This window comes from Dendrobates tinctorius, unplaced genomic scaffold (genome assembly GCF_039654945.1).
Source record: "Dendrobates tinctorius isolate UK_male_01 unplaced genomic scaffold, ASM3965494v1 ptg000315l, whole genome shotgun sequence".
In the NCBI taxonomy this organism is placed as follows: domain Eukaryota; kingdom Metazoa; phylum Chordata; class Amphibia; order Anura; family Dendrobatidae; genus Dendrobates; species Dendrobates tinctorius.
In genome coordinates this window covers 1595001-1622015 of record NW_027361982.1, presented here as the reverse complement: position 1 = coordinate 1622015, position 27015 = coordinate 1595001, and the positions used below count along the sequence as shown (strand labels likewise).

The following is a 27015-nucleotide window of genomic DNA, read 5'->3' as shown; positions in this document are numbered from 1 at the left end:
TAAGCGTCAGCAGGCTCTTTTAAAGATGATGTCTTTGGGCGACAACAGATACACCGCGGAGGTATTGGCCGACAACTTGCAGAGAGAAACTGAGTCATGGCTGGGCAGTCTACATCTTGAGCCAGGCAAGGTAGTCAGTGATAACGGATGTAATTTTGTGGCGGCCATAGCCCTGGCAAAACTCAGACACATACCTTGCCTGGCTCACACCTTGAACCTGGTGGTGCAGTTCTTCATAAATAATTATCCGGAGTTAACAGCCCTGCTCCGTAAGGTGCGAAGACTGTGCTCACACATCCGTCGCTCGCCTGTAGACTCCAGTCGTATGCAGAGGCTGCAGCGATCGCTCCACCTCCCCAAGCACCACCTAATCATAGATGTTGCAACAAGGTGGAACTCCACCATGCACATGGTTGAGAGGCTGTGCGAACAGAGGCAGGCAGTAATGCATTTGTGGGAGGATACACGGGCAGGCAGTTTGAGGGCACACATCGAGTTGTCGGGTGTGCAGTGGTCAAAGCTGAAAGACCTCTGTAAAGTCCTTCAGTGTTTTGAGGAAATCACAGGGCTGATAAGCACAGACGACGCCATCATAAGCATGAGCATCCCACTTATGTGTCTGCTCATGCAAACTTTGACGCACATTAAGGATCAGGCGTCTGCAGCGGAGGAGGGAAGCCTTGATGACAGTCAGGCATTGTCTGCTCAGGGAACTGTCCTGAACGAGGTGGAGGAAGAAGAGGAGGAGGAGGATAAGGGGGATGATTATTTTGGGGAGGAGGATGCTTCTCAGGGGGCAAGAGAAAATGTTGGCTTGCCAAGGTCAGGTACAGGGTTTGTGCGTGACTGGAGGGATGTGGATTTGGCAGAAAGTGCTCCTCCACCCACCACTGGCAGTGCATCATTGACACCTGGAACATAGGCCCACATGTGTAATTATCTCTTGCGGATCCTAAAAAGGGCCCCCCCCGCATTGCCAAAATTATTAAGGATGACGACTACTGGTTGGCCAGCATCCTCGATCCACCCTATAAAGGCAAATTACAGAACATCATGCCACAGGAGAACCTAGAGCTAATATTGGTGAACAAACAAGCAACTCTGGTAAACCGTTTGTTAGAGGCATTCCCAGCACACAGCAGCGGTGCAGGTTCTACCACGAACCGTACTGGGCAACATGGAAGAGGTGTTCGTGGTGCACACAGCCGAAGTGGCCCTTGGAGACATGGGTTTCATGACCATGTTGTGGACTGATTTCTCGAGTACCGCTCACACAACTGGTAATACTGAATCGATTGCAACAGACAGGAGACAGCAGTTGTCAACTATGGTTCAAAATTACCTCTCCTCCCCTATCGATGTTCTCCCTCACAGTTCATTCCCCTTTGACTACTGGGCCAGTGCTGCTGGATCAATCCTGACAGAAAGAAGGACCCGGCTGTCGACCCAAAATGTAGGCAAAGTCGCTCATCTCTACTCTCCACAGTGCTGCACCGCCTTTCATCTCCTCGCTCTTCTCTACCGCCCTACCCTACCTCTTCACAGTGCTGCACCTCCCTACATCTCACTCATCTGTACCACCCTACAATACTCTCCACAGTGCTGCATCCCCTTTCATCTCCTTGCTTATCTCTACCACCCTACCCGACCTCCCACAGTGCTCCACCACCCTACATCTCCTGCCTCATCTCTACCACGCTACAATACTCTCCATAGTGCTGCACTACCCTTCATCTCCTAGCTCATTTCTACCACCCTACAACACTCTCTACAGTGCTGCACCGCCTTTCATCTCCTCACTCATCTCTACCCCTCTACCCGACCTCTCCACAGTACTGCACCTCCCTATATTTCTTCCCTCATCTCTACCACCATACAATACTCTCCACAGTGATGCATCGCCTTTCATCTCCGCCCTCATCTCTACTCATCCATTCCAAAGTTCTGCATTATCCAACATCTGCTTCCTTATCTGTCTACCGCTGTACACATGCTCTCCACAATGCTGCACCAACTTTTCTCCCTCATCTGTCTACCACCCTATCAGTCCTCACCACAATGCTGCACTGCCCTACATCTCATCCCTCATTTCTACCTCCCTATCTGTTCTCTCTGTTCTGTCAATGATTTAAGACTAACATCCTCCATAATCTGAACCTACCTCTCCCTTTTCCAAGCCTTTTTTGTGCTGTACCAGATCCCTGGAATGCTTTACAGCCAACAATTTTTTCTGTCCATGCAATGTTTTTGACTGGCCTCTGTAAGACAGCGCTTACTGCATGTGTTGAGAGACACTCGCTTGGCATCGAGATGAAGGCTCACAGGCACGTTTTTCTCACATATCAGTCTATTTGGTTTACTTATACATCATAAACCGCACTGTAGGCCATGTTGCACATCACAGACCTACACATAGTCCATAGCACTTTATAGTATACGGCTTTAACTCGCAGTCACTAAACATGCCGGACTTTTCACTTTGTTCCGTTACCGTGGGTGACCGCACGCCGAACAGTTCATTATATACATCAAAGGAACATAATAACCACTGACAATCTGTTCCAATGGCAGATACTTCTCTGCTGTTATTATAACTCCCTTGTCTAGCGTTACCTTCCTGGAGCTCCTGCTCCACACACTGACCTCCTGTCAGTCCTGGTTCCCAGGGAAGCTGCCAAACTAGGATCACCATCCCGGACAATGCCTTGCTCACCAGGCCACCTGACAGTTCCAGACCCTCGGATGGTAGCTTCCCCAACGCAGTGCCGTCACAGACTCTGCCAGTCCATGGTCTCACCCTGTGCTGTTCAGGAAGTCCGTCCCCTCCTGCGACCTTCCAACACAGCGACCATGCTGGTCCACGGCCTCTCCGTGTGCTATTCAGGACGTCCGTCCATCATAGGACCATCCAACACACAGGCCTTCCAGGACCTTACACACTGACCATTCAGGTCCATACACTCTCCACATGTGACCCAAACCTTGGTCACATTATGTAGCTGTAACCACCCCCATAGGTGGGCGGTGTATGTGTGGTTAGTCAGTCCCGCCCAGCTCTCCGACTAACCCTGTAAGCCCTCCTTATAAACTACACAAACACTTGTGGAACTACAAGTCCCAGAGCAACAACATTTCAGGCTTACAGAGCAGACTTCCTCTGCAACATATACTGGCCATTTACAATAATGCTGGTCACTATCTCACCATCACAGTTACGCCTCCATTCGCATCCTGAGGAGCACATACTGCGCCCCCTAGCTGTAACAGGGGTCACTGCCTCATACCTCACTAATCTTATTGACCTGTTCTCTCCTACATTTTCCTTGGAATTTGTTCTATTATCTGATCTCACGTCCTCCATCTCTTAGTCACACTTAGTATCTGTACGTATGCTGGATAGTGATCAGTTCGCTCAGTTTTATTTTAATACTTTTATTATAAAGATGGCTGGACCATCCACCACAGGCACTTGTAATATCGTGTGTCAGCCCTGTTTACTCATAGATATTAAGCATTTGTTACAGCATGCTCACTCCTATTTTGTGTTCATGTTCCTCTCACTGTAAAGTGCTGCAGCATATGTTGGAGCTATATAAATAGAATTATTTTTATATATGGCTGACCTGCCGTGATCAGTCATATTGCCCACATCTCCTTATTCCGTGTGGACATCCGTTTCCCCAGGAACCCCACCAATAGTGAGAAGTTATGTATGAAAGGTTACAACTATATTTTCCCGCAGAGATTTTGGCTGCCGATGTGTTAAGGTGACTTTACAGTAATATAAACCTTATATGTTCAAAAACAACTTCTGCCCTAAGGACTTTGCCTTTCACGGACCGCTGAACTCACGACGTCTGTTATAATAAATGCCCATAATAAGTATAAATGTTTCTAAGTACACCTCTGGTGTCTTAAATAATTTGCCAGTAATGGTTATAGGTGAGCCGCCCCTCACTTCAGCTGAGGAGTCACACTTGTTTCCTCCAACCCATATTATACTTTACATAGCATATTGCTGATTAAAGGGATATTTCCATTTTCCTCATGTTTATTCATACGCTTGTCAACATGAGAGTTTATTTGGCCGCAGTGCTTCCATCAAATATACAGCGGTGAGAACTTCTTAATTCTGAGTAGGTTATTGATTCAACAGACAATAGGTCAGCGCGTTTTAGGGGTGTATAGGCCCCTTCATCAGGACAAGTACTGCATTTAAAATATAACATTTGCAACCAAATAAATTTGATTTTCAGATTATATAATTGTCTTTATCCTTTGGCAGGTATTGAAGAAACTGCCAAATGGGCCATACTCTATTGTCTCTGGAGTTCCCATGGAAGTAAATGGGTTTTAGCGGAGCATGGCTCTGACAACAAGGGATATAGACCGGAAAATTAAACGATGCGCACTCTGTTGTTCAGGAGGTGCGGGCTGAACTTGGAAAAGTCTAATGTAGTAAGCAGAGAAGGAAACAGCCACACTCAATAAATGTTTATATTTGCAAAAAAAGTGTCTATATTTATTACATATACAAGAAAATCACAACAGAATATCGAAATGAGTGAAGGCAAGGTTATGTTTTGGCCCTACCCAGGTCTTTGTCAAGCCTCACTGTAGTAGAGGGGAGAGATAGCTCACATGGAGGGTCAGTGGAAATAAAGTAATGTCCCCACTGGAGCTCTTCCGTCCCAGGTGCAATACTCTACATTTATCTACATTAAACCTCTTTTGTCAAGTGTTGTCCATTCAGTCATCTTATTCAGATCGTTTTACAATGTTGTTATGTCAAGGTCAGATTTGAACATCCTACATAGTTTGATGTCGTCAGCAAAGACTGACACTTTATGCTCAATCCCATCCACAAGGTCAATAAAGAGGTTAAAAAGAATCTGTCCTAGCACAGATCCCTGCGGTCCCCACTGCTCCCAGTACAGATCTCTCCGGTCCCCACTGCTCCCAGTACAGGTCCTTCCGGTCCCCACTGCTCCCAGTACAGATCCCTCCGGTCCCCACTGCTCCCAGTACAGATCCTTGTGGTCCCCACTGCTCCCAGTACAGATGCCTGCGGTCTCCACTGCTCCCAGTAAAGATCCCTGCGGTGACCACTACTCCCAGTACAGATCCCTGCGGTACCCACTGCTGACTGTATCCCATTTAGAGATTTAGAGAACGTACCATTTATGACAAATCTTTGTTTCCCGTCATTTAGCCAATTCCTTACCCATCTGCATATAGTTCCCCCCAGTCTTTGCTTCTGTAACTTCAGCATAAGGCTGTTATGTGGTGCAGTATCAAATGCATTTGTAAAGTCCAGATAAATCACATCAGCCGCATCACCAACATCCATATTTGCACTTTCTCCTCATAGAAACCCAACATGTTGGTTAGACATGACCTATCTTTCATGAATATTATATTATTCTCTGCAGGTCATCTCTTGTGATGCCCTCAAAAACTTTGCACACTACTGTTGTCAGACTTACCGGATGGTAGTTGCCTGGATCAACCTTCTTACCTTTCTTATATATCGGTACCACATCAGCCTTCCTCCAGTCCTGTGGGAACAACCCTGTTACGAGAGTCTAAGAATATAAGATACAGAGGGTCTGTCAATTACTAAGCTCAATTCCCTCAGTATTCATGGGTGGCCGTATGATTTGTCAATGTTTGCAAGCGTTTGTGTGTTCAACTAGTTATATCAGGTGGTGAACTTTGATTTTTGCCTTGTTGAATGGCCAGTTCATTGGTGAGCATGGATGAAAAGTGTATGTTTAATATATCAGCATTTTCTTTGTCCTCTATAATTATCTTATTATCTTCTTTTAAGGGGCCAAGACCATCTTTTTTTTTTGTGGCATTGATGTATTTATAAAACTTTTGGGGATTTATTTTAATATTGCTGGCGACATAATAAGGACTCTATTATTATTTGCTGCCTTTTTTAATTTGTTTCAGCATTTCATCCTCTACCTGTTACTCTGTATTAGGAGGCTTGTAGCAAACTCCAATTAGCAGCTTTCCATTATTACCATCCCCATGTACATTCACTCATACTGACTTTACATTGTTGCAGCTCCCCCCAATGTCATTATTGAGCACAGATTTTATGTTGGAATTTACAAAAATACACACCCCTCCACTTATTCTGTAATTCCTGTTTTTACTAAATGTCCTTTTGTTTGTTAACCAGTCATGGCTTTCATCCAACCAGGTTTCCCTAATGCCCACCACATCGTATTCTGTGACTGATATAAGAGTCTCCAGTTCATTCACTTTGTTTGCAAGATTTCTTGTATTTGCCAGCAGACATTTAATACTATTAGCACATTTGTTATTCCTACTCAACTCCCTACTTCCCTTGCATAATCCAGTCCCCCTAAATCGTCATTGATCCCTACTGTCACCCTCTCTCTGTCTCCTCTATATATCCCCTTATTAGCACAATTACCTTCCTTCCCCCCCACAGATCGTAGTTTAAAAGCGCCTCCATCCGTCAGACCGTCGTTTTCAGAAGCACAGCTGCACCCTCCCCGTTGAGGTGCAGCCCATCCCTATAACCGACTAACTGAAAAAAACCCTATTAAAATATAACTTTTATTAAGTACAAAAATAACAATATAAAATTGCACAGATGTCCGCTATTATAAAGCCGAGTAAAAAACGGGCTATTGCTGGAAAGAGATAAGGTATAGCATTCAAACCAAATCTAACCAGCTGAATCTGCCAATCCAATCATGTGGTCAGAAAAGCCTGAATCATAGCAGTTAAAAACTGCACAATACAATTATAGCCCAAAAACCTCAAAAAACGGAAAAAAAGGGGAAATGGACATAAAGAAGATGTATAAAAATTGATAATACGTGCTACCATTTGATAACAATTTCACTCAGCCGATGTGAAGAAAAGAGTGACCTGGCCATATACAAAATGACTATCTGAACACCTACCTAGGTGCGGAGGTTGGCACCCTAAGAAATACGAGAATGGTGCCCCCGCTCGTGCGATGGCTATCCCTAATCTCCTATATCATCCTATAAGATGACAGATTAGAAACAGAGGGCTAGATGGCCTGTATCCATGTGCTTAGAATATCTTCATGAATGCAGTAAAGTAGATTTATACAATCATATATGCATGTGAGGAAAGGTAGAAAGTCCAGACAGTCTGAATAGATGCATAACACTCACACACAGTAGAACCAGTTACATAGAAATTTGTAGCAAATTATGCCCTTTCCCAAAACCACTATGTTATGTATATGAAGTATATATAAAAATTGTCACATCAAGTACCCAGATAAAAAACTGCCTATTAGACACAATGATGAATCAATGGTAGGTAAACAGGAACGGCATATCTGATAACAAATTGTCAGAAATCATGAAAGCAAACAAAGACACCACTGAATGTACCAGATTTTCAAGTCTCAGTGTAAATTAGTAGGGGTGCTACAGCCACTCCAGATATCAGATATATATCGTACCCCTAGTTTAAATCACCAGATACTGACAACAATAAGCCCATTCATGGGGAAAAAAACCCAAAACAAAACAGTACTTATCTGTGAATATATACTCCTTCATAATGATATCCATAAGGTCCATGATAACATCATTCCTCAGATATAGTCTGCACACTCTCAACGCGTTTCCCCCTATTGCGGGTTCATCAGGAGAGATGCATATTGGTCAGAGCGGTCTGGCAGTGGAGACTAATCCAATTGATGAGGCAGCCCATCCCTACCGTAGAGCCTGTAGCCAACAGAGAAGTCGAACCACTTCTCCATGAACCCAAACTCTTCTTTCCTGCTCCAGTTTCTGCACCACTTATTTATCTCCCTAAGCTCCCGCTGTCTTTCCAGTGACGCTCGTGGCACCGTCAGTATTTCTAAAAACACGACCTTGGAGGTCCTGGCCTTCAGCTTCTCTCCTATTCCTTGTAATCATTTCTATGTACCTTCCACCTCCCTCTAACTTTGTCATTGGTACTGATGTGTACAATGACCGCTGGGTATTTCCAACCCCACCCGGCAATCTGTCTATTCGATCCGCAATATGTCGAAATCGAGCAACCGTCAGACAACACACTGTTCGACATTCACCGTCTAGGCGGCAGATGATCCTGTCTGTCTGCCTAATTAGAGTCCCCTACCACCAACATTTGTCTGGCCTTCCTGCACTCCTATTTCCCTCCTTCCTACAGCAGTCATTTTCCTGGTTGCTAGGACCAACGTCCTGCTGCAGTGATTCCAATCCATGGCCTGCATTCCTAATATCAGCCAAACAGACATATTTACTAGATTGTGCCAGATCGGGGCTGCACTTTTCCCCCCTACCCCTTCTTGTAACTGTCACCCAGCTACGTACTTCTGGGTCCTGATCTTCCCCACCTCCACCATCCTCCATATCACTGGCCTCGGTGTGTGACCACTACAGAGCTCCATAGTGTAGTGTGATCATTATAGATGTATCGTTCCTCTCTTACTCTGTCGATCTTGTCTCACTTCTCATTTTCGTTACGTTGGTTCCAGTCTGGTGTGTTTTCCATGATGATGTATTTGGTGAGTCAATTAGTGCTGCAGTTCCTTTACTGTTTGTGTATATGTTATTAATGGAGTGTATAATCTGCTGTATGTCAGGAATGTAGATACAGATCTAAGAGTAAAGGCAACGTCCGCTGTGGACTCGCTGCGACCTCCATCACCGCCTGTGACTAACTTTTCCTCTTCATTGTGTATAAACATGTATCTCCGGGAATATACAAAATGTTTCCATATGAAAGTCTTACTTTACTTACAACATCCAATCAGATCTATACGGGGATAGAGGGGTGCAACTGACCTGATTTATACAGTGATAGAGTGATGCAACCGACCTGAGCTATACAGGGATAGAGGGGTGCAACCAACCTGGTCTAATCAGGAATAGAGGGGTGCAGGCGACCTGATCTATGCAGGGATAGAGGGGTGCAACCGACCTGATCTATACAGGGATAGAGGTGCAACCAACCTGGTCTGTTCAGGAATAGAGGGGTGCAGCCGGCCTGATCTATACAGGGATAGAGAGGTTCATCCAACTGGAGCTATTCAAGTATAGAGGGATGCAACCAACAAGTTGGATATAGGGGTATATATAACCTAATTTATAGAGGGGTGCAACTTGACCTGATGTATGGAGGTGTGAAACCAATTGGATTCATAGAGGTACAGAGGATTTTATCCAGCCGGGTCTATGTAAGAATAGACAGGTGCAACTAATCTGATCTATCTACTGGGACTAAAAGGAGACATTGGAGAGAAAACGTGTGGGGGAGTAGAAGGCTTGAGAAAGGCGGAAGATGTCTCTCTCTGGTTGTCGCAGAGACAAGTTCCCAAGCACAGAAGCCATGCAGATGTTTCCCAGCTGTAACCAGAGGAGTGACCCAGCGACTCTCTAGATTGAGGAATTAGGACAGGAGATCAAAGGGGGCACATTATGTCACTCAGTATATGGCTGCAGAGGAGGATGAGAGGTAAGATAAGAGTTAATAACCACTCGTCCCGCTACCTAATATTACTGTACTTCTTCATACTGATGGACATTGGTTGTACCTCCTTAGTTCTTACATGTCACCATAATTATGTGACCGACCCTGTAAGTCTCTGCATCTAGTAACAGTAACATCTAATGTTTTCCAGGTTTTACCTGCATGTAAAGTTTGGTAAAAGGAAAATAAAGAGTAACATATGAAGATAACATCTACAAGAAGGTGAAGTCTGCCCCGTATGTTTAGGAACGTAAGTAAATTACTTAGAAATCAAAAAGTTGCAGAACTTTTTTCCAAGTCCTATGGACTGTGACTGGAGGGAAACCGATGCTGCTTTCCATTACCTCCGTATATGTGTGTGGTGTCTGAGCCTCCCTGTGGCTCGCAGTTTTGTGCTTTTTTTTTTTTTTTTTTTTAATGCTATCATATTCCACAGAGCTATACAGACATTGTCATCAGTGTCCCCAATCGGGCTCGCAATGTGAATCTTCAGTATGTCTTTCGACAGGGGAGAAAACCCACACAAACAGAATTTACAAACTCCTTGCAGATGTTGTCCTGCTTACTTATGTAGAGACATCATATTGTGCAGTGCTTTAAAGATATTGTCATCAATGTCCCCATTGGAGGGTGCGAGGAAACCTGAAAACCCAGAGGAAACCCAATGAAACACGGGAGAACATACAAACCCCTTTGCAGATGCTGAGCTTGGTGGGATTTGAACCCAGAAACCTAGTGCTGTAAAGCACCAGTGCTAACCACTGAGCCACCCTGATATTTTGCAGTAGATGGACTTATCTTCTGGCTCACATTCCAGAGGGGCTCCCAGACACCTCGAATTGCCTCTTGCACTGTGACCAGGGCATAACTGTAATAAGTGCAGGTGTTGCAATTGCACCCGGGCCCTAGAGCACAGGGTGCCTAAAAGGTTGCTTTGGCCCATATGAAAAGACCATTACTATTAAACAGTTGTAACAATTGGGGGCCTCATTGGAAATTTTGCATGGTGGCCCATGAGCTTCACGTTACGCCACTGTCTGTGACACTTCTTGAGTTAGGCCGGGGTCAGAATTGCGAGTGTGATGCAAAAATCTCACATGAGTCTCTCGCATCAATACCCGGCACTGTCTCCGCCACTCGGGACCAGAGTGTGTGGCTGCATGTATTTCTATTTCTCATATCACACTCGCAAGTCTGACCCTGGCCTTAGAGGAATAATATTCAGATGCCAATGTATGTAGCACACCATTGAAATGTCCTTTCTCTAATTCTTTCTCTGGAATAGGTGAATAAGTGACCATGATTGATAAGTATAGGGATAAGGGGGACCAAGACAGCAGGTGCTTGTACTGCAGAAGTGCAGGTTTAGGAATCCTTATTTGTATGTCTTACATTGTGCCTGGTACAGCCTGATCTCCCATTAGTAGCAGCTGTGTACCCTACACTCCTCCTCTTTGCTGTTCCGGTGTAACTCGATTGCCCCTGCGTTCTGGATGTGTCTACGTAACACATTGACTCAGCACACAGATGGCAGACACGGCGGCAGGATGCCACACAGCATCACTCTACCTGCACATCGTGTTCTGGAGTGTTTCCAGGGTGTAATCTCCATATATAGGATTACATAGTATAGATAAAAAAAAACACATGTCCTTCAAATTCAACCAAAGGATGGAATAGGAGGTGGGTGAAGGACAATTTAGAGCTCTAATCCAAGAATTCACAATTCTTAGGAAGTCTTGCCCCTCTTTTTTCCTTCTGCGCAAACACTTAATTATAAGACATCAAATTCTTTTATTCTATTTTGTACATTCTCATCCAGTTCCCAATCAGTCTCAGACAATGGAGCTTCCCCTTCTCCCACCCATCTCTACCATTCCCACCTGCTCACCTTGTCCGTCAAGTTCTCTGCCATCCCCGCCTCTTTCCCTCCAGCCATTTCTGTCCTTACCCATTGCCCATGCCAACACTCTACCTATTGCTTTTGCAACTTCTCCCCTTGCTCCAGGGCAAGCCAGGCAATAAAGGGCAGGATCAGCCAAACAGTTCAGTGTGGCCATTGCTAGGGAGGCATGATAAGCTGGGAACAAGCGCTCCTCTAGTGCACAGCTTTCTCCTGCTGTTACAGAACCTCCTCCTATCAAAAAGACCAAACTACGCAGAAGAAGCAGGGCATGATAGGGCCCATAGCAGAGCAGGGCCACACAGGGAAGCCCCAGGGCGAGACGACGCACCCGTCTCTTCTCCCTTCGCTCACAGGATGCGCTGCCCTGCAGAGCTCGGAGTAATCCAGCATAGCACAAAAGCATTATTCCCCAGGGTAATAAAAACCCAGCTAGTACCCTTCCCACATTTGCCAGTGCATCTCCTTTCCCAGATAAGGGGTAACTCTCATAGCAGAAAGTATGGTTGTAGCGGTCTCTGGTAATAGCATCTCTGAACAGTGGAGGGGCATTAGCTGCCAGTTCTAGGACCCAAACCAGTGCAGAAACAGCCGCTGCAGAGCGGATTGGCCGGGCCCCTGGGAACCGCAGAGGATGAGCTACAGCCAGGTAGCGGTCAGCTGAGACACAGGACAGAAAGGCAGCACCCACGTACAGATTTGTATAGAAGATGAATCCAAAGAGTCGACAGGCCCCTGGTCCATACCCCCATACATCCCTCCGTAAGTAGTAGTCCGTCCAGGGCGGTAGTGCACAAATCAGGAGAAGATCCGACAGGCTGAGATTCAGAAGGTAAACTCCAAGTTCTCTTCCTTTCCGCACTTGCAGCCAGGCAGCCCAGAGAGCCAAAAGATTGGCCGGAAGTCCGACTACGAACACGAAGGCATACAGGGATGGCGGCAGCACGCCGTCCAGGTCAGAGTCTACATTGCAAGCATCAGGCGTGATATTAGACATGATACAGGGAGTCTGCTAAGAGAGAAGTTCAGTTCTGTGTCCAACTACATTTTCTTTTCTACCATACATTTGGCTCTTGACAACATTAGCTCTCTTTCTCGCCTTGGTGGGGGGCTCAAGGTAGCCCAGGTCCTTGGGATGGTAGTGCATGTTGGTTCATGCTTCAGGCACAGCAGCCATCAGATACAGCTAGGTCTGTGTGGAGATAAGTAAGATGATGAAAACTTTTTAGGGCGAGGCAGTGGTGTAGGTGATGTGTACTGTGTCTCTGTGATCGCTGGGTGCAGGAGGGGGCAGTGGTGTAGGGGATTTGTACTATGTCTGTGATTGCTGGGTGCAGGAGGGCGCGGTGGTGTAGGGGATTTGTATTATGTCTGTGATGGCTTGGTTCAGGAGGGTGCAGTGGTGTAGGGGATTTGTACTATGTCTGTGATTGCTGGGTGCAGGAGGGCGCGGTGGTGTAGGGGATTTGTACTATGTCTGTGATGGCTTGCTGCAGGAGGGCACAGTGGGGTAGGGGATTTGTACTATGTCTGTGATGGCTTGGTTCAAGAGGGCACAGTGGTGTAGGCGATGTGTACTGTGTCTGATCGCTGGGTGCAGGAGGGCACAGTCGTGTAGGGGGTTTGTATTCTGTCTGTGATTGCTGGGTGTAGGCGGGCGCAGTGGTGTAGGGGATTTGTACTATGTCTGTGATGGCTTGGTGCAGGAGGGCACAGTGGTGTAGGGGATTTGTACTATGTCTGTGATGGCTTGGTGCAGGAGGGCATAGTGGTGTAGGTGATGTGTACTTTGTCTCTGTGTGACCGCTGGGTGCAGGAGGGCGCAGTGGTGTAGGGTATTTGAACTATGTCTGTGATGGCTTGGTGCAGGAGGGCACAGTGGTGTAGGTGATGTGTAATGTGTGTGTGATTGCTGGGTGCAGGAGGGCGCAGTTGTGTAGGGGATATGTACTATGTCTGTGATGGCTAGGTGCAGGAGGGCGCAGTGGTGTAGGGGATTTGTATTATGTCTGTGATGGCTTGGTTCAGGAGGGCGCAGTGGTGTAGGGGATTTGTACTATGTCTGTGATGGCTTGGTGCAGGGAGGGCACAGTGGTGTAGGTGATGTGTAATGTTTGTGTGATCGCTGGGTGCAGGAGGGCGCAGTTTTGTAGGGGATTTGTATTATGTCTGATTGCTGGGTGTAGGAGGGCGCAGTGGTGTAGGGGATTTGTACTATGTCTGTGATGGCTAGGTGCAGGAGGGCGCAGTGGTGTAGGGGATTTGTATTATGTCTGTGATGGCTTGGTTCAGGAGGGCGCAGTGGTGTAGGGGATTTGTACTATGTCTGTGATGGCTTGGTGCAGGAGGGCACAGTCGTGTAGGTGATGTGTACTGTGTCTGTGTGTGATCACTGGTTGCAAGAGGTTGCAGTGGTGTAGGTGATGTGTACTGTGTCTCTGTGATCACTAGGTGCAGGAGGGCTCAGTGGTGTAGGTGATGTGTATTGTGTCTGTATGTGATCACTGGTTGCAAGAGGTCGCAGTGGTGTAGGTGATGTGTAATGTTTGTGTGATCGCTGGGTGCAGGAGGGTGCAGTCGTGTAGGGGATTTGTATTATGTCTGTGATTGCTGGGTGTAGGAGGGCGCAGTGGTGTAGGGGATTTGTACTATGTCTGTGATGGCTTGGTTCAGGAGGGTGCAGTGGTGTAGGGGATTTGTACTGTGTGTGTGTGTGATTGCTGGGTGCAGGAGGGCACAGTGGTGTAGGGGATTTGTACTATGTCTGTGATGGCTTGGCTCAGGAGGGCACAGTGGTGTAGGGGATTTGTACTATGTCTGTGATGGCTAGGTGCAGGAGGGCGCAGTGGTGTATGTGTTGTGTACTGTGTCTGTGTGTGATCGCTGGGTGCAGAAGGGCTCAGTGGTGTAGGTGATGCGTACTGTGTCTGTGTGTGATCGCTGGGTGCAGGAGGGCGCAATCGTGTAGGGGATTTGTATTATGTCTGTTATGGCTTGGACCAGGAGGGTGCAGTGGTGAAGGGGATTTGTACTATGTCTGTGATTGCTGGGTACAGGTGGGCGCAGTGATGTAGAGGATTTGTACTATGTGATGGCTTGGCTCAGGACAGCGCAGTGGTGTAGGGGATTTGTACTGTGTCTGTGTGTGATCGCTGGGTGCAGGAGGGCGCAGTAGTGTAGGGGATTTGTAATGTGTCTGTGTGTGATTGCTGAGTGCAGTAGTGTAGGGGATTTGAACTATGTCTGTGATTGTTGGGTGCAGGAGGGCGCAGTGGTGTAGGGGATTTGTATTATGTCGGTGATGGCTTGGTTTAGGAGGGCGCAGTGGTGTAGGGAATTTGTACTATGTCTGTGATGGCTAGGTGCAGGAGGGCACAGTGGTGTAGGTGATGTGTACTGTGTCTGTGTGTGATTGTTGGGTGCAGGAGGGCGCAGTGGTGTAGGTGATGTGTACTGTGTGATCGCTGGGTGCAGGAGGGCGCAGTGGTGTAGGTGATGTGTACTGTGTCTGTGTGTGATCGCTGGGTGCAGGAGGGCGCAGTGGTGTAGGGTATTTGTACTATGTCTGTGATGGCTTGGTTCAGGAGGGTGCAGTGGTGTAGGGGATTTGTACTGTGTCTGTGTGTGATCACTGGGTGCAGGAGGGCACAGTGATGTAGGGGATTTGTACTATGTCTGTGATGGCTTGGTGCAGGAGGGCACAGTGGTGTAGGCGATGTGTACTGTGTGTGTGTGATCACTGGGTGCAGGAGGGCACAGTGATGTAGGGGATTTGTACTATGTCTGTGATGGCTTGGTGCAGGAGGGCACAGTGGTGTAGGCGATGTGTACTGTGTCTGTGTGTGATCGCTGGGTGCAGGAGGACGCAGTCGTGTAGGGGGTTTGTATTATGTCTGTTATTGCTGGGTGTAGGAGGGCGCAGTGGTGTAGGGGATTTGTACTATGTCTGTGATGGCTTGGTGCAGGAGGGCACAGTGGTGTAGGCGATGTGTACTGTGTCTGTGTGTGAGCGCTGAGTGCAGGAGGGCGCAGTCGTGTAGGGGGTTTGTATTATGTCTGTGATTGCTGGGTGTAGGAGGGCGCAGAGGTGTAGGGGATTTGTACTATGTCTGTGATGGCTTGGTGCAGGAGGGCACAGTGGTGTAGGTGATGTGTACTGCGTCTAAGTGTGATCGCTGGGTGCAGGAGGGAGCAGTAGTGTAGGGGATTTGTACTGTGTCTGTGTGTGATTGCTGGGTGCAGTAGTGTAGGGGATTTGTACTATGTCTGTGATTGCTGGGTGCAGGAGGGCGCAGTGGTGTAGGGGATTTGTATTATGTCTGTGATGGCTTGGTTCAGGAGGGCGCAGTGGTGTAGGGGATTTGTATTATGTCTGTGATGGCTTGGTTCAGGAGGGCGCAGTGGTGTAGGGGATTTGTACTATGTCTGTGATGGCTTGGTGCAGGAGGGCACAGTGGTGTAGGTGATGTGTACTGTGTCTGTGTGTGATCCCTGGGTGCAGGAGGGCGCAGTGGTGTAGGGGATTTGTACTATGTCTGTGATGGCTAGGTGCAGGAGGGCACAGTGGTGTAGGTGATGTGTACTGTGTCTGTGTGTGATCGGTGGGTGCAGGAGGGCGCAGTGGTGTAGGGGATTTGTACAATGTCAGTGATTGCTGGGTGTAGGAGGGCGCAGTGGTATAGGTGATGTGTACTGAGTCTGTGTGCGATCGCTGGGTAAAGAAGTGCGGAGGGGTGTAGGGGATTTTTACTGTGTCTGTGTGTGATCGCTGGGTGCAGGAGGGCGCAGTAGTGTAGGGGATTTGTACTGTGTCTGTGTGTGATTGCTGGGTGCAGTAGTGTAGGGGATTTGTACTATGTCTGTGATTGCTGGGTGCAGGAGGGCGCAGTGGTGTAGGGGATTTGTATTATGTCTGTGATGGCTTGGTTCAGGAGGGCGCAGTGGTGTAGGGGATTTGTACTATGTGATGGCTTGGTGCAGGAGGGCACAATGGTGTAGGTGATGTGTACTGTGTCTGTGTGATCGCTGAGTGCAGGAGGGCGCAGTCGTGTAGGGGATTTGTATTATGTCTGTGATTGCTGGGTGTAGGAGGGTGCAGTTGTTTAGGGGATTTATACTATGTCTGTGATGGCTTGGTTCAGGAGGGCGCAGTGGTGTAGGGGATTTGTACTATGTGATGGCTTGTTGCAGGAGGGCACACTGGTGTAGGTGATGTGTACTGTGTCTGTGTGTGATCGCTGGGTGCAGGAGGGCGCAGTCGTGTAGGGGATTTGTACTATGTCTGTGATGGCTTGTTGCAGGAGGGCACAGTGGTGTAGGTGATGTGTACTGTGTCTGTGTGTGATCGTTGGGTGCAGGAGGGCGCAGTGGTGTAGGTGATGTGCACTGTGTCTGTGTGTGATCGCTGGGTGCAGGAGGGCGCAGTGGTGTATGTGTTGTGTACTGTGTCTGTGTGTGATCGCTGGGTGCAGGAGGGCGCAGTCGTGTAGGGGATTTGTATTATGTCTGTGATTGCTGGGTGTAGGAGGGTGCAGTTGTTTAGGGGATTTATACTATGTCTGTGATGGCTTGGTTCAGGAGGGCGCAGTGGTGTAGGGGATTTGTACTATGTGATGGCTTGTTGCAGGAGGGCACACTGGTGTAGGTGATGTGTACTGTGTCTGTGTGTGATCGCTGGGTGCAGGAGGGTGCAGTCGTGTAGGGGATTTGTACTATGTCTGTGATGGCTTGTTGCAGGAGGGCACAGTGGTGTAGGTGATGTGTACTGTGTCTGTGTGTGATCATTGGGTGCAGGAGGGCGCAGTGGTGTAGGTGATGTGTACTGTGTCTGTGTGTGATCGCTGGGTGCAGGAGGGCGCAGTCGTTAGGGGATTTGTATTATGTCTGTGATTGCCGGGTGTAGGAGGGCGCAGTGGTGTAGGGGATTTGTACTATGTCTGTGATGGCTTGGTTCAGGAGGGTGCAGTGGTGTAGGGGATTTGTACTGTGTCTGTGTGTGATCGCTGGGTGCAGGAGGACGCAGTGGTGTAGGGGATTTGACTATGTCTGTGATGGCTTGGTGCAGGAGGGCACAGTGGTGTAGGTGATGTGTACTGTGTCTGTGTGTGATCGCTGGGTGCAGGAGGGCGCAGTGGTGTAGGGGATTTGTACAATGTCAGTGATTGCTGGGTGTAGGAGGGTGCAGTGGTGTAGGGGATTTTTACTGTGTCTGTGTGTGATCGCTGGGTGCAGGAGGGCGCAGTGGTGTAGGGGATTTGTACTGTGTCTCTGTGATCACTAGATGCAGGAGGGCTCAGTGGTGTAGGTGATGTGTATTGTGTCTGTGTGTGATCACTGGTTGCAAGAGGGCGCAGTGGTGTAGGTTGTGGGTATTGTGTCAGTGCGTGATCGCTGGGTGCAGGAGGACACAGATGTGTATGTGATATGTCTGTGTAGGATCTCTGATTGCAGGAGGGGGCAGTGGTGTAGTGGATTTGTACTATGTCTGTGTGATTGTTGGTTGCAGTAGGGCTCCGTGGTGTAGGGGATTTGTACTATGTGTGATCGCTGGGTGCAGGAGGGGGGTAGTGGTGGATTAATGGAAATGTTGAAAGGTGAGATGTGAGGCTCATTATGTGCATGGTTGGTGACAGAGGGAGCACAGCTGCACGGGGTCTGGTCTCTGGATCACATTTCCATTAGATTTCTTTCATGCCATGAGCTTCACATGGAGAAAATGACGGGTAATTGCTTATGTACTCAATTATTAATTAAGGACCAATATTCAGAGAAAAAAGCACTAATTAGTACAGCTGAGCATCTCCCTCGTCCAGACACAATTCAGCATGTATTGAGAAAATGGGAAGAAACTAAAGTGTTATTTATGAATCATGAAACTATTTATAGCTCAATGTCTGAAGCTCTGTATTTATGGAAATAAGGCAGAATGATTATAGGGAAAGTTCATCAAACTATGATTGTACCAGCTGTGTATATAAGATTATATACAGAGGATGCGAAGGTTATACCAGCTGTACAGTATATACATAATTATATACAGGAGATACAGAGGTTATACCAGTTGAACAAATATAACTATATACAGGAGATGCCCAGGTTATACCAGCTGTACATATCTAATTATATACAGGAGATACTCAGGTTATACCACCTGTACACATATATAATTATTTACAGGATATACCCAGGTTATACCGACTGTACATATAAAATTATATACAGGAGATGCCATGTTATACCAGCTGTACATATATAATTATATACAGGAGATCCCCAGGTTATACCAGCTGTACATATATAATTATATACAGGATATATCCAGGTTATACCAGCTGTACATATATAATTGTATACAGGAGATGCCCAGGTTATACCAGCTGTACATATATAATTATATACAGGATATATCCAGGTTATACCAGCTGTACACATATAATTATATACAGGATATACCCAGGTTATACCAGCTGTACATATATAATTATTTACCGAAGATGCCCAGGTTATACCAGCTGTACATATATAAAATATACAGGAAATGCCCAGGTTATACCAGCTGTACATATATAATTATATACAGGAGATGCCCAGGTTATACCAGCTGTACATATATAATTATATACAGGAGATGCCCAGGTTATACCAGCTGTACATATATAATTATATACAGGAAATGCACAGGTTATACCAGATGTACATTATATAATTATTTACAAGAAATACCCAGGTTATATCAGCTGTATATATATAATTATATACAGTAGATGCCCAGGTTATACCAGCTGTACATAGGATAAGAGTCTACGGTGCAGAAAGGCCAGGTACAGAGGACTAGGATGAGCGGTTATGGTGCAGTTAGGTCGGGTACAAAGGTGTAGGATAAGGAGTTATGGGGTAGTAATGCCGGGTACAGAGGTGACCAGATGAATATTGTTCTAATATCTGATGTGAATTTGGGACTCCTTTGTTCACTACTTATTGGGTCATTTATCCCTCCCAGTTCAGGTCTCAGGCTGCTTTAATAACATATTGCTCATATGCCTTTTGAACTTATGTTGTTATTTCTAATGATTATCAGAATGGTCTTTATCATCTGCATGCATGTTCATTCATGCAAATGATCACTGGGACCGGAGCGTGGAGAGAGGCAGGATGGCTGAAAAGGACGTCGGAAGGTGAGAATAACTATATTTTTTATTTTTTTTATTATTTTTTACACCTGATCGCTGGTTTCCCGCTGTCACACACAGCGATGCGTGCTGGCCAGCGGGAGACCAGCGACCAAAGAAATGTCCAGAGGTTTCTTCCAGTGATCAGCGATACCGGCAGGGGGGCCGCTCGCTGATCGCTGTCACACACAGCGATCTCGCTGGTGAGATCACTGTTACGTCAAAAAAGTTGTGACTCAGCAGCGATCTCGCTACCGAGATCGCTTAGTGAGACGGGGCCTTTAGTGTGCTCATAAGGGTCCTTATATGGACTCTTTGTGGTGAAAAGTTGGCTTTTTTTAGGCTTTTTAATGGTTTTTATAGCTGTTTGTTCAAATCACTGTGTGTTTTTCTGTAAAATAAAATTTATATTTTATATATTGTTATTATTTGTTTGTTATTTTTGGGTGATCATGACTTCTATACACACTGCTTTTTTTCTATAATTGATTCTTGTCCACATTGTGTGTTGTCATAGATCCCCTTTACTTATTCTGGAGTGCCCTCTAACCTCCCCTTTTCCACAGGTCTGTAATGCTGGGTACAGAGGAGTGGTATGAGGGTTTACAAGGCAGTAATCCCTGGTACAGATGATTAGGATGAGGGCTTACGGGGTACTAATGTTGGAAACAGAGATGTAGGATGAGGGTTACGGGCAGTAATGCCGGGTACAGAGGAGGAGGATGAGTGGTTACGGGTAGTAATGCCGGGTATAGAGGAGTAGGATGAGTGGTTATAGTCAGTAATGCCGGGTACAGAGGAATAGGATGAGGTATTTTGGGCAGTAATGGGCTTTACAGAGGAGTAGAATGAGGGGTTACGGGCAGTAATACCGGGTACAGAGGAGTGGGATGAGGGGTTACAGGCAGTAATGCCGGGTACAGAGGAGGATGAGTGGTTACGGGTAGTAATGCCGGGTATAGAGGAGTAGAATCGTAGAGTTGGAAGGGATCTCCTGGGCCTTGTGGTCCAACCCCCTGCTCAAAGCAGGATTCGCTAAATCATCCCAGACAGATGTCTGTCCAGCCTCTGTTTGAAGACTTCTATTGAAGGAGAACTCACCACCTCTCGTGGCAGCCTGTTCCACTTATTGATCACTCTAACTGTCAAAAAGTTTTTTCTAATATCTAATCTGTGTCTCCTCCCATTCAGTTTCATCCCATTGCTTCTAGTCTTTCCTTGTGCAAATGAGAATAAAGATGATCCTTCTACAATGTGACAGCCCTTGAGATATTTGTAGACAGCTATTACGTCTCCTCTCAGTCTTCTCTTTTGCAAGCTAAACATTCCCAAATCTTGCAACCTTTCCTCATAAGACAGGGTTTGCAGACCGGTCACCATTCTGGTCACTCTTTTCTGAACTTGCTTCAGTTTGTTGATGTCTTTTTTAAAATGTGGCTCCCTAAACTGGACACAGTATTCCATATGAGGTCTGACCAAAGAGGAGTAGAGGGCAATAATTAATTCACGTGATCTAGACTGTATGCTTCTGTTAATACATCCTAGAATTGCATTTGCCTTTTTTGCTGCTGCATCACACTGTTGACTCATATTCAGTATGTGATCTATTAGTATACCCAAGTGTGGAGGAACACACACACGGACCCGTTCCTCCCACGTCACCACCGTGACGTAACTACACAGGCACAGCTCTCCGGCGCCCCCCTTTGTCTCTCAGGTCAGTAAGGGAACTGCACCTAGAGCAAATGGTCGCCGGGGAGGAGGTCCTGTTACCCGCTGGGGGTTCTAAGATTCGGGATCAGAGAAAAAGCATCAGCCCAACATTAAGTTTATAGTTTAATTGCCTTAAGGGCGCACTAGATAATTACAGAAATATACAGTAAATTTGTAGTCAGAGAAAAGATATAACAATAGGGTACAAGGCTTAGAGATATTAAGCTGGAGGTCAATTTACCAGATTGTATTGTAGGGTGCATGCGGTTGCCGGGGAGCTCTGCAGTCCACAGGTACAAGAATCTTAGTTGCTGGACAGACCCCCAAAGCATGGGCCGCTGCTCCCCTCGGCAGGTCTGTCCCCAGGTCCTTCTTAGATCATCATCGTCTGGATCTTCTTTGTGAATGACTGAATGCCAGGGGCTGCCAGCCCTTAAACACGCTGGGTTCCTCCCCCTGTGTCAGAGGGTGGGATAATAATCTCCACCCTTTAGCTCTTTGCAGAACTTATTTCCAATATCTAAGAAAGGGGATAACTTTCTACAGCATGATCGAATCAGAACATGAGAGGTACCAGTGAATGCGGTTTGCTTTGCCGATCATGTGGAGTGCAAACATGGCCTTATTGGGTCACTGTAGAGGGCCAATCTCTATATCTCAGGAATCAGTGCTCTCATCGACTCGGGAGTCACACTGCCAGATGCACGATTCCCTCAGGGTCACTCGGATATTTTCATGTGTCCATAACTCGAAAGATGAGTTCATAATTCGTGTTCATAGGATGGAGCCACAGTGTCTGGGACACACAAAGGATGCATATTCCTGTGTCTGCTAGCAGGCACATTCTAATTGAAGCCCTCAGGCTTTATCTGGCCCTCTGCTGGCACGGCTCCGTACCTGGGCTTTGAAGCTCTGTTTTGGGCCTATCCTCATTATCACACCAATGCCCTGGCTATTTAGCATTGGAACACTAAATCCTGCTTGTATTCACTAAGTACACAGCGCCTGGGGGTATAGAAGCCTTTAGCTGCCTGTAATTTCTGAACTTAGACCAAAATGGATGCCAAGCTCAGATATGTGGCCCCACATCTAAGATGGCGGCCGCTCCTTCATCACACCAAGTCTTTCACATGAGCTGTTGCTTAGCCCTATTCCTCTCATTCTGTATATGCTTTTTTCATTTTTATTACCCAGATGTAGTACTTTGCATTTTTCCCTGTTAAAAAACATTTTGTTAGTTGCTGCCCACTGCTCCAGTTTATTTATATCTTTTTGAATCCTCTCTCTTCTCTAGTATTAGCTATCCCTCCTAGCTTTGTGTCATCAGCAAACTTAATCAGTTTACCCTCAATTCCTTCATCTAAATCGTTGATAAAGATGTTGAACAATACAGGGCCCAGGAGAGAGCCATGTGGTACCCCATTTGAGACATTCTTCCAACTGGATGTGCAGCCATTTACAACCACTCTTTGGGTCCGATCACTAAGCCAGTTATGAATCCACCTAACAGTTGCCTTGTCCATTCCATACTTACTCAATTTTTCAATAAGGATTGTGTGAGATACTTTGTCAAATGCTTTGCTGAAGTCAAGATATACTATATCTACAGCACTTCCCTGATCCACCCAATCAGTGACTCTGTCATAGAAGGAAATTAAGTTAGTCTGACATGACTTATTAGTTACAAACCCATGCTGACTCTGTTTAATCACTTCATTTTTATCCAGGTACTTACATACATGTTGTTTAATAATTTGTTCAAAGATCTTTCCTGGTATAGAAGTCAGTCTCACCGGCCTATAGTTGCCTGAGTCCACCTTCTTCCCCTTTTTGAAGATAGGAACAACATTTGCTCTTCTCCAGTCTTCTGGGACTTCTCCTGTTCTCCAAGAATTTTCAAAGATTATGGAGAGGGGTTCAAAAATTTCTTCTGCTATCTCCTTCAGTACTCTGGGGTGTAATTCATCTGGACCTGGAGACTTGAATTCATTTAGTTTAGCTAAGTGTTTCCTCACTATCTTTCTGTCTATACATATCCTGGATTCTTCTATTCCCTTAATAGGACAGCGAAGAACAGTTGATGTTACATTTCCTTTCAGAGAGAAAACAGATGCAAAATAGGAATTTAAAAGTTCGACCTTCTCAACATCCTGTCTTACCATTTCATCGTTTTCATCCTGCAAAAATCGTATAGCATCTTTGACTTTTCTTTTACTTTTGACATATCCCCAAAATCCTTTATTATTACTTTTGATGTCTCTTGCAAGCCTCAATTCATTGTCAGTTTAAGATAATCTGATTTGTGCCCTGCAAGTTCTACAGACAGCATTATATTCTTCTTTAGATATGCCTCCCTCTTTCCATTTTATAAACATATCTTTCTTCCTTTTTAGCATGTGCTTAAGTTCTGTGTTCATCCATCCTGGTTTCCTTAAATGCTTCCTATTCTTCCCTCTTTTGGGAATTGTTAACAATTGTGCTTTGAGAATTTAATTTTTCAAGATTTCCCATCCTTCCTGGACATTTTTGTCCTTAAGGATTTCCAGTCATTGGATCCCTCCAATTTCTGAGTCCCTTAAAATCTGCCTTTCTGAAATCTAACCTTGACGTCTGAGTCTTCACAGGTCTTCCTCCTCTAGTTATCCAAAATTCTAAAATAGCATGGTCGCTACCTCCTAGGGTCCCAGCCACTTTTACCACCTCAACCATTTCCTCCCTGTTTATAAGGATTAGATCCAAGGTAGCAGTTCCCCTTGTTTTCTCCCCTACCTTTTGGGAGATAAAGTTGTCAGGATGTGAGGATAAGAATTTCCTTGACCTGATAGTTTTGCCTGAGAGAGATTCCCAACAAATGTCTGGATAGTTGACATCTCCCATGACAACTATGTCATATTTTTTTGGAGAACTTGGCCATTTGATGCATAAAGAGTTAATCCATATCTTCAGCTTGCACAGGCGGCCTGTAGTAAATTCCTACAATGGTGTCCTTTCCATTGTTCTGTCCTTGTATTCTTACCCAAACAGTTTCCACAGAAGTCCCGGTCTCTGAAGCTTCAATCTCTGTGCAGATATACGCGTTTCTAACATACAATGCGACACCTCGTCCTCGTTTATCAAGTCTGTTTCTTGCAAATAAGTTGTATCCTTCTAGTCTTGTATTCCAATCTTGTGTATTGTCCCACCAAGTTTCAGTGATTCCAATGACATCATATTTCTTTTCCTGTGTTAGTAGTTCCAATTCTCCTTGTTTGTTGCCCATGCTTTGTGCATTAGTATAGAAACATTTTAGTTTGTGATTGGTTTCTCTTTCTCCAATATTTTTATTATTTAGATTCTTTTGTCTTTGTTCTTTCCTCCCATTTCTAATAGCAGAGTTCTCAATATCATTTGCCAGGTGCATGACTTTTTCTGGTCTTTTGTTTCCCTTCCCGCATTGTTCTAGTTTAAAGCTCTCCTGATGAGTGTAGCAAGACGACTTCCAAATACATGTTTTTCAGTCTTCATAAACTAGTAGGATGAGTGGTTATAGTCAGTAATGCCGGGTACAGAGGAAAAAGATGAGGTATTTTGCGCAGTAATGGGCTTTACAGAGGAGTAGGATGAGGGGTTACGGGCAGTAATGCCAGGTACAGAGGAGTGGGATGAGGGGTTACAGGCAGTAATGAAAGGTACAGAGGAGTGGGATGAGGGGTTATGGGCAGTAATGCGAGGTACATAGGAGTGGGATGAGGGGTTACGTGCAGTATTGCCGGTTAGAGAGGATTAGGATGAGGGGTTACTTGTAGTGATGAGCGAGTGTGCTTGTTACTCAAGTTTTCCGAGCAAGTATCTTGGGCTAGCTCGTAAACTATGTGTGAGTCCCCGCAGCTGCATAATTTGCTGCTGCTAGGCAGTCTGAATGCATGCAGGTATTGTCTGTAATGGAATTTCCACATGTTTTCAGGCTGTCTAGCAGCCGCAAATCATGCAGCTGCGGGGACTCAGACATAATTTACAAGCACGCCCAAGATACTCGGAGAACACCTGAGCATGTTCGGAAAACTTGAATAACGAACAAACTCACTCATCACTAGTTACGTGTCGTGCAGTAATGCCGAGTACAAAGGAGTAAGGATGAGGTGTTACGGGCAGTAATGCTGGGTACAGAGGAGTAAGATGAGGGGTTACGGGCAGTAATGCCCGGTACAGAGGAGTAGAATGAGGGATTACGGACAGTAATGCCGGGTACAGAGGAGAGGGATGAGGGGTTTACGGGCAGTAATGCTGGGTACAGAGGAGTAGAATGAGGGTTAACATGCAGTAATACCAGGTACAGAGGAATAGGATGAGGTGTTACGGGCAGTAATGCCGGGTACAGAGGAGAGGGATGAGGGGTTATGGGCAGTAATGCTGGGTACAGAGGAGAGGGATGAGGGGTTACGGGCAGTAATGCCGGGTACAGAGGAGAGGGATGAGGGGTTACGGGCAGTAATGCCGGGTACAGAGGAATAGGATGAGGTGTTACGGGCAGTAATGCCGGGTACAGAGGAGAGGGATGAGGGGTTATGGGCAGTAATGCTGGGTACAGAGGAGAGGGATGAGGGGTTACGGGCAGTAATGCCGGGTACAGAGGAGAGGGATGAGGGGTTACGGGCAGTAATGCCGGGTACAGAGGAGAGGGATGATGGGTACGGGCAGTAATGCTGGGTAGCGATTAGTGTTTGTGGCCCCAGGCGAGAGATTAGATGGTGTCAGCACTGCTGGTGTCAGCTACCTTGTGGTCTTGATTAATTTGTCTAGACACTTTTTTAAAAGAGACTGCTCCTATGACTGTCTCTTTTTGTGACAGGTCATTAGGTTTCGTCATGGGAGAGAAACAAAGGCAGAAGGGGGGTCATCGTGTGATTAATGTGCTGTCCGCTATGCATATAAATATTTACATATTAGAAGCGATTAGGAAACAAGACAACGCCACAGAGTGCTGCAAAGAATAGGAGGGTGTAGGAGTGACAGACAGTGCCAGGGGGAAAGAGCAGAGAGGGTGATAAGGGAAGAGACAGAGCTGATAGGAGAGTGCAATTATACAGAGAAGCCAGCACCAGGGAAAGTACTGGGCAGACGTGAAAAATATTCAGGATTGAGAGTCCTCAGTAGTTGATACCTTTTAATGTCTAACTGAAAAGATGGTAATACATTGCAAGCTTTCGAGACTACTCAGGTCTCTCAGGTCTCTACTCAGGTCTCTCTTTCAGGTAGTCTCGAAAGCTTGCAATGTATTACCATCTTTTCAGTTAGCCATTAAAAGGTATCAACTACTGAGGACTCTCAATCCTGAATATTTTTCTATCCACTGGCTAACACGGTACAAAGATATACATCTTTCCTGGGGCAGACGTGAGACACTTGAAACAAAGTTCAGATGAGAGACTGTTAGACCAGAGATACAGAGCAGGAGAGAGATCAGTAAGACTGAGCAGTCTGCCAAGCCTCAGCATCGAAAAGTGTGAAAGATGAATGAGAGTGGAGAGGAAAGCTATTAAGGCTAATTACCCACATATGCAGAAAAAACGGACTTCTTCCCAGTATAAACGCGCTTTTTTTTTTGCGCGTTTTTTGCGCTTTTTTATGCGTTTTTTACAGGAGCATCCTCCTGCTCATAGAATATAGTTAGAAATGCAGATTTTTCCGCAAAATTAATGAGCATGCCGCGTTTACCGCGATGCG

At 46.0% G+C, this 27015-nt stretch overlaps 1 protein-coding gene and 1 long non-coding RNA gene across 2 annotated transcripts in view; one reads left to right on the top strand and one right to left on the bottom strand.

The window, feature by feature from the left end:
• LOC141073792 (uncharacterized) overlaps positions 1–10353 on the top strand; it is a 54122-nt gene extending 43769 nt beyond the window's left edge. Inside the window, exons 2-3 of the long non-coding RNA XR_012227064.1 lie at positions 9680–9778; positions 9965–10353. This is a non-coding gene — a long non-coding RNA (uncharacterized lncRNA). The remainder of the gene's footprint in view (positions 1–9679; positions 9779–9964) is intronic.
• Positions 10354–11302: 949 nt separating this feature from the next.
• The window catches only part of GPR4 (G protein-coupled receptor 4), a 30338-nt gene continuing 14625 nt past the window's right edge, over positions 11303–27015 (bottom strand). The window contains exon 2 of the mRNA XM_073561210.1: positions 11303–12623. Coding sequence (XP_073417311.1) covers positions 11364–12428 — 1065 coding nt within the window. The 5' untranslated portion in view covers positions 12429–12623 and the 3' untranslated portion in view covers positions 11303–11363. The remainder of the gene's footprint in view (positions 12624–27015) is intronic.